The sequence below is a fragment of the Podarcis raffonei genome, chromosome 7 (genome assembly GCF_027172205.1).
Source record: "Podarcis raffonei isolate rPodRaf1 chromosome 7, rPodRaf1.pri, whole genome shotgun sequence".
Taxonomy (NCBI): domain Eukaryota; kingdom Metazoa; phylum Chordata; class Lepidosauria; order Squamata; family Lacertidae; genus Podarcis; species Podarcis raffonei.
The window spans coordinates 89896807-89914095 of NC_070608.1; the positions used below are offsets into that span (position 1 = coordinate 89896807).

General features: G+C 41.2%; 1 protein-coding gene across 4 annotated transcripts in view; it reads right to left on the reverse strand.

Moving 5' to 3' along the window:
- Positions 1–17289, reverse strand: part of RALGAPA2 (Ral GTPase activating protein catalytic subunit alpha 2) — a 194589-nt gene that overhangs the window by 157057 nt on the left and 20243 nt on the right. For all 4 annotated transcript variants that reach the window (XM_053394871.1, XM_053394870.1, XM_053394872.1 and 1 more), the window contains exons 4-11: positions 14943–15000; positions 12472–12515; positions 7009–7186; positions 5721–5836; positions 5071–5209; positions 4024–4223; positions 3428–3652; positions 1281–1451 (exon numbers count right to left, since the gene is read on the reverse strand). In XM_053394871.1, the coding sequence (XP_053250846.1) occupies positions 1281–1451; positions 3428–3652; positions 4024–4223; positions 5071–5209; positions 5721–5836; positions 7009–7186; positions 12472–12515; positions 14943–15000 (1131 nt within the window). The remainder of the gene's footprint in view (positions 1–1280; positions 1452–3427; positions 3653–4023; positions 4224–5070; positions 5210–5720; positions 5837–7008; positions 7187–12471; positions 12516–14942; positions 15001–17289) is intronic.

Sequence of the window (17289 nt, forward strand, 5' to 3'; positions counted from 1 at the left end):
CTTTCAAAAATCTGCAAGTCATGTCTTTCTCCAATCCTAAACATGGTTCTGTTGGATGTAATCCCCAATGAAATCAGTGTTATTCCAAAATTCCAATATCTTTTTTTATTAACTAGTCAGAATTGTATCATATAAACTCATCCAAATGCTCCTTAAACTATGACATCCCTTCATGTCAATGCTCCCACCAGGAAAGTCAGTGTTGTCATGAGTAGGCGCCACACAATTGGGCAACACGTGTTACCACTAGGGCAGGCGATATCAGGTTTTCAACACTGTGATGTATCACCAGCTGAACACCATGATATAGTGACAGACTGTGGTGTTGGAAAGGATGCCAGGGTGAAACCGTTGCCACTCCTGCTTCAACCAGTGCCTGGCACAGAGAGGACGGAGGCAGCCAGAGAAGGAAGTCAAGGCGCCAGCCAGCTGGCAAGTCCCACCCACGATATACTGCCAGGTGAAGGCATAATATATGTAACTGAATGCATAGCCTTGTTGGTAAAGCACGAGGCTCTTAATTTCAGGGTCAGAGGTTCAAGATTCCTGCACTCCAGGCAGTTGGACTAGATGACCCTCATGGTCCCTCCAATTCTGCAATTCTGTGAATACTTCTATAGGTCTAATATATTAATAGGAAAGGGTAAGTTCATTACTTGCAGTATTCACAAGCCAAGGAAAAAAGTACATTTTATTACTCAGATGTTTTATAATTTATTCCATCATGACATAGCTGATGTTTTATCGTTTGGGTTGTATCCAATCATATTGCTCAGCTGGCAGGAAGGCTTCCATCATCAGAACAGGGAGGGAAGCAATTTTCAGTCAATCCTTCTTCTCCACTCTCATCCCACCTCTAAATCTGCTCCAGCTGGGTGACACCATTGATACAACCCACTGAATTTTTACCTTTTGTACACTGCTTTGGAATCTCTCTGCATGAAGGGCAGCCTATAAATATTTTTAATCAAATAAATAAATGTCATACTATCACACAGAGGAATATAACAAAAACTTGGGAAGAAAATATCCAAAAGTGGTATATTTGTCCTTATTAGGAGGTAGTGAGTATTTGATCTGTTTAGTCCTGTATGGAGTGTAGGAATAGCTAGGAGGGGAACAGGCACATTATTAGTGGTAGATAGCTAGATGAAAGGCCACAAATGAAACTTTGTGAAGTTCTATTATTCTTAGCCTGGCTAGTCATCATAAAGCACACAAACCTCAATTAATTACACATTATAAACTATCCACCTATTTAATAAAGGCTGGTAGCATACATGTTTGCCTTCTGTTTCTGCTGTTGGATGATCTAAGACGTCATCATCATGAACCGTTTCCTTCATATCCGGTTCTTCCATGAACACAGGCTTCTCTTGGAGTATCCACTTCCTATATACCTTCACTACTTTTTCTGTTGACGATATCTCAGATGAAGGCAATAAAAAAGCCTAAAATGTCAACAGTACACATTACTGATACATAAGAGAAATAAAGTACACTTGTACAGATTGAAAGTACATTACAGATGAATGTCTGCAGGCCAGAAGCGGCTCCTGGTGCTCTCCTATCAGGCCTACAGCATCTCCTCCTTGGCCCACTGCAATTAGGCTTGGGGAAAAAACGTTCTGCTAGAAGTCTTTTTCAAGCCTTACTGTGCTGCAGGGAGGAATTTCAAGGACTTCCCCTCCCAAGCTGCAATTTCCCCCCTACCCATGCCACAATTAGGCTTGAAAGACACCTTTTCGGTACAATATAAGTTTTTCCCCCTCTAATAGATTGGAGGTGGTAAGAGTGAGTGTACTATATGTGTAGCTACACCCATCTTAGATCAGAAGAGAGCTATACAAAACATTTTAAGATCTGGTTACACCACTGCAATGCACCGCTTCAATACATCAAGCCAATATGCAAATAATTAAAAAGGAGCATTCATTGCATAACATGAAAATTATGCAATAAGGTCACAGATCAAGAAAAGCCAACCCTGAGGTTCTCTTAATATAATCTTTACTATAGGATAATGAACCAAGAGATCTGCAATCTTTTTAAAAAATGATCAGCCTTTTAAAGGTTTTTGAATCCCAAATGATTCTCTGATTTTACAAAGCCATGTGTAAGTAGTATGGACATTTTTGTTGATAGAACAGACCCTCTACAAATTAGGCTACAATTCTATGCATATTCCTTGGAAGTAAGATCCACTGAACATACAGGATTGGACATCCACGTAAACAGACAGAATTAGACTTTACATCAAATAAATTCTGTGACACAAAACAACCAACCTATTCAGATATTTGTAACAGGTACAATTGGTTTGGATTTATACTTTTCTTCCTCTACTGTGTCATTGTAAATGAGGATTCATGTTGGTGTTGGTTCACAAATTCCTCATCACCTCACAATAAGTTAGATTTCTTAGTCCCTTCTTGGGGTAACATAGGGATCAAACATACAAGTACAGTGGTACCTTGGTTCTCAAACTTAATCTGTTCTGGGAGTCCGTTCAACTCCCAACATGGTTTGAAAACCAAGGCGCAGCTTCTGATTGGCTGCAGGAGCTTCCTGCACTCAAATCAGAAGCTGCAGAAGCTGCGTCTGACATTCGGCTTCCAAAAAATGTTCGAAAAACTGGAACAGTCACTTCTGGCTTTGTGGCGTTCAGGAGTTGATTTGTTCAAGAGCCAAGCTGTTCAGCTACCAAGATACCACTGTATTTGCCTTTGAACATCCGAATATGTAAGTAATGTTCAAGTTAAACTAAATAGTGCAATTCAAAAGTATGTCAGAAGAGGGGATATTCCACCTAACAATATTTAAGTTTTCCTTTTCTGAAAAGCTAAGAGCAGGGACAAAAACCCAGCTCCTTGTTTTTCACCTATTTCTTAATAGAAAAAGCGGACTTTTCATAGGCAGCACATTTGGCATTTTTGTGCACTTTATCTCTCTTTCCTACACTCACTTATTATTTTCACTATAAGTCAAACTTGTATATCCCACAATTTTCTCTCTAGAGAGAAGCAAAAGATTTTTAGCTGAATTATCTCAGCCTTTATTACAACTTTAACATTTTGGACCACAATCCTAAGTTTATTCAGAAAGAAGTCCCAGTGAAATCAATGGGACTTACTCCCTAGGTACATGAGCTCAGGATTGGCACCATAGCTTTATTGTGCTTTTATCTTCCATACACCTCTAGAAATATTTTACTCATACTTTCCCAAGACCTCAGAAGAAGATTCCATTGATTTATTTTACCTTGACAGCAACCTAAAGTGATGAAGGTTAGGAAAAAGAGAGATAGACTGGCCCAAGTCTTCCTAGTACATGTCAGGACTGGGCAAGGATTTAATGTGGAAATCATGATCTAAACCTAGCACACTACTACATTTCCACAGCATACATACAATCACCCAGAACCAACCTGACGAAATACTTCATTGACAAAATTGACATAACCTCGTGTAGACAAAAGGATCTGTTGCACCATCTCATAGACGACCCGGTGTTGTTCTTCAATACTGCAAAAACTGGAATCACTGAGCCTCCTCTCAGTCAACGTGCCATTAGTTGAATGACTTTTCTCCTGATCCAATACAACACTGTTCTCTACTTCAGAATTTTTATCTTGAATTGCACCGCCCACACTCTTAAGTAACATTGGGGAGAGGGGAGAGAGAAGACAGCAAATTATAATTTATAAACTTAATATGTAGTAGCTTAGCATTATGTGTGAATCTTTTACATAGTTCAAGATACATTTGTTTAAATCCATGTTTAAAGCCACATTTCATTTTTTGTAACTGCCAATTGTCACAAAGATGTTATTCTACTATTAAATAAAAGCTTATTTCAGAAAACATTCTATGTAATTATGGCTAACAGTAACTCTCAAAACGCACAAACAGAATGGGTAAAGCCCATGTAAATATCACAGTTCATTTAACAAAGCATTAGCTATAACATTCCAATTTAACATTTTTTAAAGGAATACAAACATGTATACAATTTACAACTCACTTGAATGATTCTGGGCAAAACGTCCCCTCCATTTTTAGAATTCTGTGTTGGTGTGAAGTACTTCTTTTCCAGAAAGAAGTTTACAAGCCATTTAATAAAGGCTACACGAGCTGTCATGTATGGTATTTTTGTGCTATAAATGTTTTCATTATTACAAGCTACACTAACATACGCTGGTTTGGGTCGCAGGCCAGGAATGTCTGTAAATCAGAAAACAGAAAATGAAATTTTAAAAATTTTGACATTGTGAATTACACGGTTCACAGTGTAATTTTTCCATTCAGTGAAAACAATGAAGTCAGCTTTCTCAGAGAAAGCAATATTTTGTACAAGTGTTGAACTCCATGTTTGAAACATTACAAAGCCATATAAATGATCATTTATCTTCCTCAGGCAAAAAGTACAGAAAGGGTGGCTTAAATTTAGAAAGTCATCATATATCACTTGAACGATCTAAAGCGTCACAAGTTTCACATGTGAATTGTTTCTCCGACACGTCCAGCTTTCTACTCCTACAACTTGATTATATAAAAAGACATAACACTCAGGTTGTTTTGCCTTTAGCTTTTGAAGAGAAGTGAAGCTTTTACTACACCATTGTTAAAATCATGCCTATTGAATAAAAGACAAAGGTTGCAATCCAATGCAAGGATCCAATTCCAAGGAGAACACATTTAGGTCAATGGGCCTTCCTCCAAGCAAGCATGTTTAGGATCAGGCTGTAAGATCCTCAACCCTAAACACATTCACTTCCCTAAAGCATTCTTGTAACCCTTACAGCAACCCTCTAAGGTAGGTCAATTTTATATCATCCCCATATTGCAGGTGGTTGGCTGAAGCTAAAGAACCGTGACATGCCTGGTGTCCCCTGATGGGCACCCTTCTGCCACTCTCATGGTTCTCTGGATCAGAGTGAACATATTTAGAACCAGAGAGCATAGTAAGAAAATATATTCAAATGCGTATAAAGAGACATTAAGAGACGCACAGAAAATATACGTATCTCACACTTTATTTGGAAAAAATAAAAATAAAATGGCTACTCACCAAGCACAGGTTTGTATACGTTGGTTAGTTTTGTAAAAGAGGGAAATAAGTGAGGAAGGTAATACTTTCTGAACAATGCAAACAGAAACTTAAATCCAGTATCACAGTTCTCTTTATTCTTCCATTCCAAGCTTGCAGCCTACACCAGAGTAAGGAGTGTCATGTTAATACACAGCATACTGAAAAATAAGTCTAAATGAAACACTTTATATGAGCACTTAAAAAAATGCACTGCTCTCCAATCCCATATTTAGGCCTCAAGACAGACGAGTTTAAAAATCAAGCAGACGCTAAACAGAAAGTACTTGGTTACTGATGTAACTTTGGTAGCTATTGAAAACACCTCTCTTCATTATCTTCTTGTTTGAACACAGTGCACAGTCAATACAGACAAGATCTTGGCTGATCTTAAAAGTCATGTTGGAACACAGGGGAAGAGGCAGTGCCTATGACCTATGAAGTGCACACATTAATAATGAAGTCACTAGATACTGATGAACATCCTCAGTGACAAATTATGGAATTGTGTCCTTACAATATACTCTGCTTTGTTATCTTGTGCTTATTTAGATATGCTGTGAGCAAGTGAATATATCATCAAGTTAACCAACGCTGAATAAGCAGATTTACATGTAATTACATGTAATTACCTGGATTACCATATATTTTAACAGTAGCTGAAGGAAATAGCATGTTGGGTCCTCAGCCGTTTTTTCTCCAGAAACATGTGGTAAAAGTGGAGTTATTTCTTCAGGATAAATCTTTGCTAAAATAAAAAAGAAGTAATTTTGAAAGATTTAAGACACAGTTGCATAAACACCTTCTTTTTTTAAAATGAAAAATTGGGGGTGGGAGCTCAGTCAGCTCAAGTAGAGAGACTGCAGGCTCCAGAATCCTCCACTTTCAGATGGCTTTCCTCCTCTCCGGTAGAAGAAAATCCCCAGGATTATTGTTCAGTAAGGTATAAATACCCATGCCTATAGGGGCCACAGGATCTAGAGCAGCCCAGGACTTCATGACAGCTATGGGGCTGTCTGCAATGTCAAACACATGCAGCAGGCTGACACATTTTAGATTTCTTTCTCACCCTTCTGAAGCCTTCATCTGCTGCACTAGATAATACAAAAGGGCTCAGGATAGTACTAGCCACAAACTTGAGTTCTTTATTGCTATATAGATGAGGGTGGGATCCTTTTTAGATAAGGATCCTTTGTCTAGGTGTCCTTTTTCCTTCCCCCCCCTCCAACTGACACCCTCTATGTTCTGGAAGCCACTGAGACTAGATCCTTATTAGACTTTTGTGGGACTTTTAAAAATAAATCATTTTTCTTTTCAATTGGGTAAATTTATATGCTTCTGCAAATCTGGGAGGAACTCAAGTATGCAGAAACTACTGTGTCATTTTTAGGTGACCCTCTGTAACTGAGAAAGTGACAGGCACTGGGCTACTACAGGTTGATATCAGAAGGAATAGGTGGCACCTGCAGCAAAACTTTGCAGTGTATCCTAACACAAGAGCTTCTATTCAAGGTTCTAGTTAGCCATGTCTTCCTCCAGGATATCAAATTCCATTCCTTTCCCTTGCCAATTTCCCTTTTTCTTTTCTAAGTAACACTCAGTATACTGGGGCTACTGAGGACCCTCAACCATGCCCAAAGGAAGTACCTATAAGAACATCTGGAGACATTTCCTAATGTGAGAGAGAGAATGCCACTACTATGGTGAAACCTGCAAAAATACTTGCACATTGTCTAAAAACAAAAAAACCCACACTTTTTTGTTTGAAATTGTTTTTTCTCAAATGCAAATTTAGAGAGATTCAATCTATGGATTGACTAAAATTCATATGATTAATCAACAAAGTTTCTTTAATCAGGTGACAGTGCAACTAAAAACTTAAGATACTTGAGAAATTATCAGAATATAGCAAAAACAAACCATCAGTGTGACTGGGAGGAGGGCTAATGAGAGTATCGAGTGTACATGGACCTTGTGAAGACATCACTGCAGGAAAACCAGGAACGAGGCAAGCAAAGGTTAACAGTTGCTCTTCTGCACAATTTGTCTGGAGAGCTTGTAACCAGAGAAGAAACAGTCTGATTCCTTCACATCTTATCTAGAAAAAAGACACATTTTAGAAAGCAATATAAAAAGAACAGTCCAGCAACGCTGGGAAAATAAGAAATAGACTTAACACCTTAATAAAGTACTTTGTTGTAACTGCTTTCAACCATTACTGCCAAAAAGGGTCACTGCATTCACTTTGCAGAGAAAGTTTTCCCTTTGAAGAAGTTTGCAATCAGTTGTTTAATTGGAGAAAAGATTTGGCACTATAGTTAATACTGCCATATTTTTCGAAGTCCAGGTTTCAGACGGAACCAATATGACTTCCATTTATGCAATATGACTTCTACCCTCTCCTTCCCCTACACATGCCCCATGGTGTCTCCAAATCTGTTCCGAAGGACTGAGGTAAACCCCATAAAAGATTCAGCAGGTGTGCAAGGGGAGGAGGGGAAAGTTCTGTTGTGCAAATGAAAGTCTTTCTGCTTGCACAAGAAGCTACTTTGTGCTATTTTGAATACAACCCATTGTTTCCATATTTTACAAGAAAGACTGCAATGACTGAGTGAGTAGCTTTCTTGCTCCTTTCTTATCCCAACCATTATTCCATTATTCCAAGGATATTGGAATATTAAGATTGTATTGTTTCTTGCACCAGCTAAATACTTTTTTGTTTCAAGCATGTAATCAGACATACAATTTTTAATTTTATCTTATTATGTATAAACAACTGATGATTTTTAGGTTTACTTGCTTAATGAACATTTTATGTTCTATGTAAACCGCTTAGAGATTTATAGATGATTAAGCAATATATAGATATCCTAAATAGGCTGTATCTCTGTGCACCTGGAAAAAGAGAAAGATCCAAGGAAGTGGAATTGCTGAGCCAAGGAAAGAAAAAAACTCTGCACAAAAACAAAATGTTAGGTACAGAACATCTCATTGCTCAAACAATGGAAGAAAGAGGGATAACACAAGTGCCGCAGCAACTAAAATTTTTTATTGAGCTCAGGGCTGAAGACTATTTCAAGGTCACCCACTGCACTTGTATAGCATACCTCTTACTGCTCAGGATTCCCGGCTTTCTTTTACCCTTGATATACTGCTTTGCTATCTTTGTCATGAGCTCTTGCCTATGTTTGGACCCTGTGTCAGCCTGGAAATATCTGAAATTTCCAAGTTTTCTTACAATACATCTACTTATTTCTTGACCTTAAGTCTATCTGTATCATTGCTTCTTAGCACATTTCAAAATATTATACTTGTCTTGTTTATACTTCTGTGATACATTCAGGGCCTTTCTTCAAGCTGGAACTCACTGGAACTCAGTTCTGGCACCTTCCAGGTGGAGACCATTGCCATTATAAGAGAACAGGGGAGGGTTCATGGTGAGTTCTGGCACCTCTTTTTTTAGAAAAATAGCATTGGGTATGTTCATACATATTTACCACTGTACAAATACAGTGTTCCAGGCAACTAGATCCTATCAAATAAAACTTCGGTTTATTACTTTGTTTACCGATTCTAATTACAAGCGTGCCCACAGCAAGAGACACCCCATTAGCATTGTCAGGTGGGTTGCTAAATCTGTAGTGGATCTGCAAACTCTCTTTCTAGCCATTTTACAAAATTCTGCAAGCCTAAGTACACTGCTATCACCACTACAGTGGTGCCTCGCAAGACGAAATTAATTCGTTCCGCAAGTTTTTTCTTCTTGCGAGTTTTTCGTCTTGCGAAGCACGGTTTCCCATAGGAATGCATTGAAAATCAATCAATGCGTTCCTAGGGAAACCGCCTTCAGACCAGGTCGGGGACAGTCTGTCCCCCGACCTCTTCTGAAGGCTGGGGGGGGGGGGACAAGGGCTTTTCTTCCCACCGCCAGCCTTCAGAAGGCTGTTCTGAAGGCTGGCGGTGGGAAGAAAAGCCCTTCTCCCCACCTCCCACCCCGCAAGCTCCGGGGACAGGAGGGCTTTCCTCCCGACTGCCAGCATTTTTAAAGCACCCAGGACTTCGCTGCCGCCCGCCAGCATTTTAAGATCGCCCCGGGACAGCGGAGAAGTCTCCGCTGTCCCGGGAAGGCAGGCGGGGGGGAGCAAAGACTTTTGCCCCCCGCCGGCCTTCAGAAGAGGTCCGGGACCTCTTCTGAAGGCCGGCGGTGGGCAAAAGTCTTTGCTCCCGATGGCCAGCATTTTAAAAGCGGTCCGGGATAGCGAGAAACCGCAGCGCGCTTCCCTGCTATCCCGGACCGCTTTTAAAATGCTGGCGGTGGGGAGCAAAGCCTTTCGGCCCCCGCCGGCCTTCCTGGACCTCTTCTGAAGGCCGGAGGGGGGCGAAAGGCTTTGCTCCCCACCGCCAGCATTTAAAAGAGGTCCCCGGAGATTTCCCTATGGGCTTTCTTCTTGCGAAGCAAGCCCATAGGGAAATTCGTCTTGCGGAACGACTCAAAAACGGAAAACTCTTTCGTCTTGCGAGTTTTTCGTTTTGCGAGGCGTTCGTCTTGCGAGGCACCACTGTACTTAGATAGAAGGTATACCAGTTTCCACAGCATGTGATGGCACCCAGTCTATTAGAGGCTTTCATGCCACTCTGTGGGGGCTACTGAAGACTGAAAAGTCCTATGGCAGGTCATATCTTCAGCTGTAAAGGATGTGACAGGTCCACAACAACTCCAAAGCTTAAGAGCCACTCTCTTGATTTCACGAGTGGACATGAACAAAATACCTTACACACACAGCTACACAAAAGAGATGAGAACATGCAATACTTGAATCCATCATTCTCCACCATATTCTGAAAGACAGCTTTGAACAGTCTAACCAGAGATTGCTCCAAATTGCAGCCACAAGTTTATAAGCAGGTGTGGCTGACTGCATGCTGGTGTCATATTGCTCTAACACAGAACATCTTTGTTCCTCCATTTTTTTTAAGCTGATGCAAAATAGCTCTATCACTTGCTGCCCTACAGACTATAGCTCAGTAATAGAACACATACTCTGCATGTATAAGATCCCAGGTTCAATCACTGACTTTGCCAGTTAAGAGGATCAAGCAGCAGGTGATGGGAAAGGCTTATGAGCCCCTGGAGAGCCAATCCGAGTCAGAGTAGACAAGGGATGAGGAACCTATGGTCCTTCAGATGTTGTGGGACTCATACTACCATCAGCCCCTGCAACAATGCTCAGTCGTCAGGAATGATGGGCACTGTAGTCCAGTAACATCTGGAGGACCAGTTTCCCATCCCTAGAGTAGACAATACTGGGACAGATGTACAAACAGTATTGCCTGATATAATGCAGCTTCCTATGTTACTACTTATTTTATTAAACTTTTTATATCCTACATTTTGTGAAGCATTTGTGATTATTTTAGTGAATAGAAGATGGAGCCCTAGTTTTTCTGGGCTACATTCAGGTTGTATGTGCCAATCTTTTCATTAGGCTTCATAATATTGTAGTATTCTTCTTCAGTGTATCTGAAGAAGTGTGCATGCACACGAAAGCTCACACAAAGAACAAACTTAGTTGGTCTCTAAGGTGCTACTGGACAATTTTTTAATATATATTTCTACTGCTACCTAATTGTAGCATCACTATAAGATACAAAGTAACAATAGCTAAAGGTTAGAAACATTTCTGCAATGGGAACACAGGCAGAGGATGGGAAAAGGTCCCTGCTAGCACAGGAGACACCTCCAAATTATAACAGGACCATCTTGCTTTCTGAGTTAAGACTCCTGGTTCCTCTAAATCTCCAACTGTACATGAGCACTTGAAAGAATGAGCAGTTGAAAGCAATTAACATGTACATAGCTTAGGAACTCAATTAAAACAATTAAAACAAAAGATACATATTATTAATGATTCAGTCTCAGTTCCTTGGGTTAGCAATGAATTGGAACCGTCGATACCCTCCCTTCAAGGCCTGCCCTTTCTCAAAACCTCTTGGGCGAGGATTACAAAAAAGAACCCATTTTTACAACTAACACTTAAAGAATGGTGTAGATGGCAAATACATCTGGCCCCCCTGAAGTCACCCTTGACGCCCATTCTGGACCATCCAGCATTCTGTTTTGATGATAAGTATTATCAATATCAATGCTGGGAACAAAAAGGAATATATAGGATCAAAGCTATTATGCCTATGTCAGCATCTTTATTAAAGGGTAAACTAAAAGATAGCCCACACAGTAAGCGCCAACTAACCCACGTTCTCTTTTGTTCAGTACTGCAGCACAAAGGAGAGGGTCACTGCCCCCTGACTCCCTGTGAGCTACTTTGCATTAATGTGACCTTAAGTAATAAGGGTATGGCTTCTAATAGATACAAAATTCTACTTAGTAAAGCATCAGGCTCTTCCCAGGGGCTACGATCAATGTGGGAGAGTGATCTGGGCCTTCGGATAGAGGAACAAGCATGGGAAGCAATATGGTCTAAACCGCCACTTAAAGCTACCTCTGCAAGAATACAGGAAGCCACACTGAAAACATTGCTAAGATGGAATTGTACTCTACTCCATCTATCTAAAATTGGCAAAGGCTACTCCAGTTTAGGTTGGCAAGGTTGCGGACACACTGGAACACTGCTCCATATGTGGTGGGACTGTTGCATAGTTCAGAGATCCAAACCTTTGATGCTATTTGCATTATTACCTCACAGGTACTTTCCCCAGACCCAGCATTGGCACTCCTATCCTTGGAGTGTGGGACCAACTCATCTATCATGCAGAAATCTCTTGTGTTCATGCTTCTTGCAGCAGCCAGACTGACAGTGGCTGACGACTGGAAGTCCAAATCATCTCCTTCTCAGGAGCGGCAGCTAGCGAAAGTATGGGCCATTGCATTGTCAGAACACCTGACATAAACCGAGAGTCCAAAATGGTTCATTGAAAATAGATCCCTTCTACTCAATATGGCATAAGATGTTTTCCTATGCTAACTCAACTGAACAGCCCACTTGTTTTACATACAAGTATGTGCAGAGGTTTTATTGAGAACTTAATTGACCCACCTTTTTCTCCTTGCACAACAACTGAAAGTGGCATTGTACTTTCAGTAGTTTATTGGTTTTTACTCCTCCTCTGTATCTGTGTTTTATTTTTTGTACTTTTAGATCTATTTCTATTCACCATATCCATAATTTTTATTGTATTCTGTATGTGTTTATGCCAATAAACTTTTAATTTTTAAAAAAGGAACTCAAAGATGGTAACAAGGGTTAATAGGTAAATGGGGAGAAGTACTGAATTTCACATGTTGATTTGAATTAACATGTTGGTTTGTAAGCTTGGGTTGTAAACTTCTAATTAACAATGAATTTAAAACAGGAGTTGAAATACCTTAAGACAGTTTCCAGTGTGCAAAAGTTTCTTCAAAACTGAACCTGAAGAGTAAAAGAAAAAATACAGTAGGAAATGATGTCTTCAATCCACAAGTGAGTTCATTATGGCTGTTTATATACTAACCCAACTGTGCCATACTCCAGAATAAGGGTCATGACAAAGGAGGTGTCATATTTTCCATTGGCCACATCAGCCTAAGGAGTTAAAGAACACACCAACTCACACCTGGTCAGCTATACAGCTTTATTTCAGATATGGAGCCTCACATCCCTGCTTCCACCTATGTTGTAGATTTCTTTTACCAATAAGTAAAGCCTTTCAGGAGGGCTTCACTCCTGGGGCGCGATTCCGTAATTCCTTCTCTGGAGGTTCCAATCCTCTCTTTTCCACTCCAGTCTTCTCAGACGTAAATCCCAAACTGCAGGGACAGTAAGACTTTCCAAAGTAACCTTGGAACCTCTCACTACAGAGTGTCTTCCCTCAATGCCTGGCTTAAGTCCAGAACTCCTATGCTTCCGCAAGGAGAGGGGCTGGGTAAACCCAGGAGGCTGCAATTCCATTTATGGTCCTGTCCAATGGGGCTTAAGGGGATAACCTGCAGGTGACCTCTGGCAGGGGGGTGAGAGCCAAGTCTTCCCAATCTCCTTGGAGAAGCCTTACTAAGCTTGGAGAAGTTGCTTACTAAGCAACCTGTTCCCTGCATTGTGCCCTTCTTCCCTCCTCCATGTTTTCCCACCCTCTGTTCTGCCTAAGGCATGACACCCGGGCTCCTTCCCTCCCATCAGGCAGATGATTGAAAATGCCCCACTTTGCTCCTCCTCCTTCCGAGGTAGAGACTTCAGGCACTGCCCAAATGTGGTCTCTTCAGGAGCTGTTGCCTACTTGGCATCTGGTGGTGTGATCGGCCAGCAAGCCTCAACATCTCTTCACAGCAACTTATTCGTACAACTTCCATAGAAATACTTAACATTTATATCTAGTTCCCAGAAACCACAGATAAGATGGCAATATTCTTTCTGCACCATATCATTTCAAACTGCAGATGAGGGTTCACCCTCATCAGCATGCAGAGGAAATGCTTATCTGTCATTTGGAAGTTGAATTGAGTGTTGGGAAATTGAAGCTCGATCCTGACATGACGTAGGTGCCACTGTCAGGCAATTTTTCTGTCCATTGAGATGGTCTTCAACCAGTGCTTGAGGGGACTGCACTCTCTCTAAGAGATCAGGTGCACTGTCTAGGAGTGCCATTGGTGCTTGGTTGGGTTACTCATTAGTTAAACACCATTTGCAATCTAGCCATCACCCCAATTGTTTCATGCCCTTGGGGTCCTGGATGTCATATTGTTTATGCAGCATGGCACTTCTTTTAGCCATGACCTTATGACTTAAGCCAAGGTCACAACTTTATGTATAAATTAGGATTCTTTCAGGACTCTATGGAAGAAACATAATATATGTCACTTTGAAATACTTAAGTTTCTTTATACATGTTGGCCAAAGTAATTACCTGGTATTTGCCTCTCCCCATATGAACCGACCTGGACCCTGCAATCATTATCTCAGGGCCTACTTCATGTGCCTCCTCGACGAGAGGTCCAGAAGATGGCAACATGAGAATGGGTGTTTTCTGCAGTGGCTTCCTGTTTGTGGAATGCTCCCCACAGGGAGGTTCACTTCATTATACATAACTAGATTACTTATTGCAATGTTTTGGTACTGCAACAAATTATTGCTATTAATATTCCATATTTGATTTAAACTAAATTATAGTACACCTGTATCCTATCAAATTTCCTGGAAACAATCTTTTCCAAGTGGCATGTGAGGAAAAGTAGCAAAAAGGAGGAAGAAACTGTCGTCAACACTTGCTGCTGCTCCTGATCTTACCAGGTGGGCTGAGCTCCTCTTCTCCCTCACTGAGGCTGTCAGTTCACCTTTCCTATGGCAGAGCAGCAGGACCAGCTGCTCTGAGTGTGATTATATCAGCTGGGCTCTCCTAAGCCAACCTGCTCTGAGTGAAGTGACAAGAAGCTGACAAATTCCAGCTAGGCCTCAGAAGTACAACTTCTGGCTGTACTACATTCACTTCCAAGAAGCTTGGGTCTCCATGATTTTTCAGCTCAGAAGCCACCTGGACCTCAAATTTCCATCCAAGCTGGTCTTTAAGAAGACCAATGAAACATTAAGAATTTGGGACTGTGTTATTTTTATTGATTTGTAAGCTGCTCAGAGCTTTTCCTACTGAAGGGTGAAGTATAAATGCTTTGAATGCATTAATGTATGTTTAGAGACAATGATAAATGGTAGCAATAAGAAAAGAGTACCATCTAGCTTCATTAAAATCATTTGACATTTGTATACTGGCTTTAGTGAAAGTGGAGAAATGTACCCCAACGTTTAATAAACTGAACTAAATTTTAAAAAAAAATCTTAAAATAATAATAATTAAAGCCAAACCTCACTTACCTATGCTGTGGAAATGCCACCGATAGAAAATTCTTTCTGGAAGTAGTTGTAATATTTTCTGGAGAACACAGATAATTCATATTTTATATCATATTGACAAAACAGCTGCTTGGCATCTAGCAGGTAAAAACCTCTGGAATTTACAACATTGCTCAAAATTATTCATTATTGATCATTGTTAAGGAAAATTAGTTAAAACAAGCAGTCAACTGCCATGTGTTTATGCTTTATGAAGTAGCTAGTACTCAAGCATTGTAAATACTTATGTTCAGGCAGCTCTGGCAATACATAATCTTAATGACAGATGACATTTGCGCTCTCTCTCTCTCTCTCTCTCTCTCTCTTTCTCTCTCTCTCACACACACACAATTCCTGCATTGCAGGAGGTTGGACTAAATGACCCTTGGGGTCCCTTCCCTTCCAACTCCACAATTCTATGATTCTATTATCTATATTTTTCCCTGAGAGCTATTAAGAAAAAACAACTGTATCATACTACTTCTAAATAGGCTGGGCTCTGCTCTACGTTACAAGCTTTTCCCCATTAAGGCTGGCTCAAGATATTTTGCTGCCTGCGGACAAAATGTCACCCACTCACTCCCCATTGAGTGGCCAACTGGAATGGCTGCTGAATCCTAGTTCAACACTAATAACAAAGCACTGCACTGCTCCTGCGAGGGATTAGCAGGGTAGTTATAAAGGTGGAGGGCAAGGTGCTTTGACACACAGCTCTTTCTCCAACAGAAGGGTATGGTCAGGGAGCTCAGGAGGAAAAACTGAGGCAGCGGCAGCAGGTGGGTATGTAGAAGAGGTGGTGGGTGGGTGCAAAGGAGGCAGAGGCACAGGGGTGTAGCATTGGGGGAGCTGCCGGGGCGGCGGCCCCAGGCATATTTTTATGGGGGCTGCTGCTCACACCACCCTACCAGCCCTGTGCTGCTTTGCAAGGCTGGGGGCTAGCAGGGCAATGGGAGAAGGATGCAACAGCCATGAACCCTAGCATCCTTCTCCCTGCCAGGCCTGAGCCACTCTGTAAGGGTGCGATCACCCCAGACTCACAAAGTGGCTTGGGGTGGAGTTGCTCCAGTGGTGTTGGTGGCAAGGGCTGGGCTGGCAGGCTCCATTCACCCTCCGTGCCCTGTCCTGGGTGCCACCAAACCATGCCCTCCCACTGCAGAGGTGTGCATGCATGAGGAGAGGTGCAGGTGGGTATGTGCAGAGGAGGGGGCGGCAAGTGGCAATGCTCCTTGGAGGCCACAACTGCCGCCTGAGGTGATGGCCTCACCTTGTCTCATGGGTGGGCCAGACCTGATTTGAAGTATGATTTAGTTGACTTTCACCCACTGTCAGTATGCTATGCTTGTATCCTTAACACATGATTTTGCACACCTTGAGCTGACAAGAAACATATGCCTTAGGCGTTTGTGTCTAACAAAAGCGAAAGACCTCTTCCAGTATAAATATATATATATGGCAGTGAACTCCAAATAGCTAGTGACATTTTGTTTTTATTTTCAGAGTAAAGATATACAAAATAACTTAAGAAACCCCATGGTGCAGAATATTCCTTTTTATGCTGTACTTTATTCATATGGAAATCCATTAGTACACTTGAAATAGAAAATAGGTATTATGTCAAAGAAATACATCAGGGGATCTGTCAGTTCTTTGATTCATAGGCCTCTTTCCTCCAGGCTATTGCATGACTAAGAATAATGTGAAGCATAACTCTGACATAGACAAGCTGCTCTGATAAGCAGAGGAGTTTTTTTAAATCTTTAAAAAAATTAAATGTGAACATATTTCTTACCAGATACTTCATTTAATTACAGATAATCTAAAGCATTTAGATGTTATGCTAAGAAGAACTGCAATAATCCTCTTTTCCCATATCCAGCATTATGTAGCCATCCCCAATCTGGGTTAAAATAAACCCAAATACATTATTAAAACTTCAGCAGCAGCTAACCTCAGACTGAGCCTTAAACAGAACCACAGCTCAAATGCCGTTAAGAGAAACCTCTTTAGTTGGAAAGTTCCGTCTGCTTCAACAGCCATGATGGCAGCAGGGAAAACTGTGGGTCCACTGGGGCCTCTGAGATGTTGTCCTTGGAATCAGGGGAGAGCAACACAAATTCCTCAGGCCAGACAAAATGGGTTCCACTTGCCCCACGGCTTGCTCTAAGGGCAGGACCTCTCCTATTCCAATTCCACCTCTGAATCCACCACCTCACCACTGAAGATTGTGAGTTGGACTGTTGGTTATAACACCCATTATTTGCACCCACAAGTTACCGTATTTTTCGCCCTATAGGATGCACCGGCCCATAGGACGCACCTAGATTTTTTT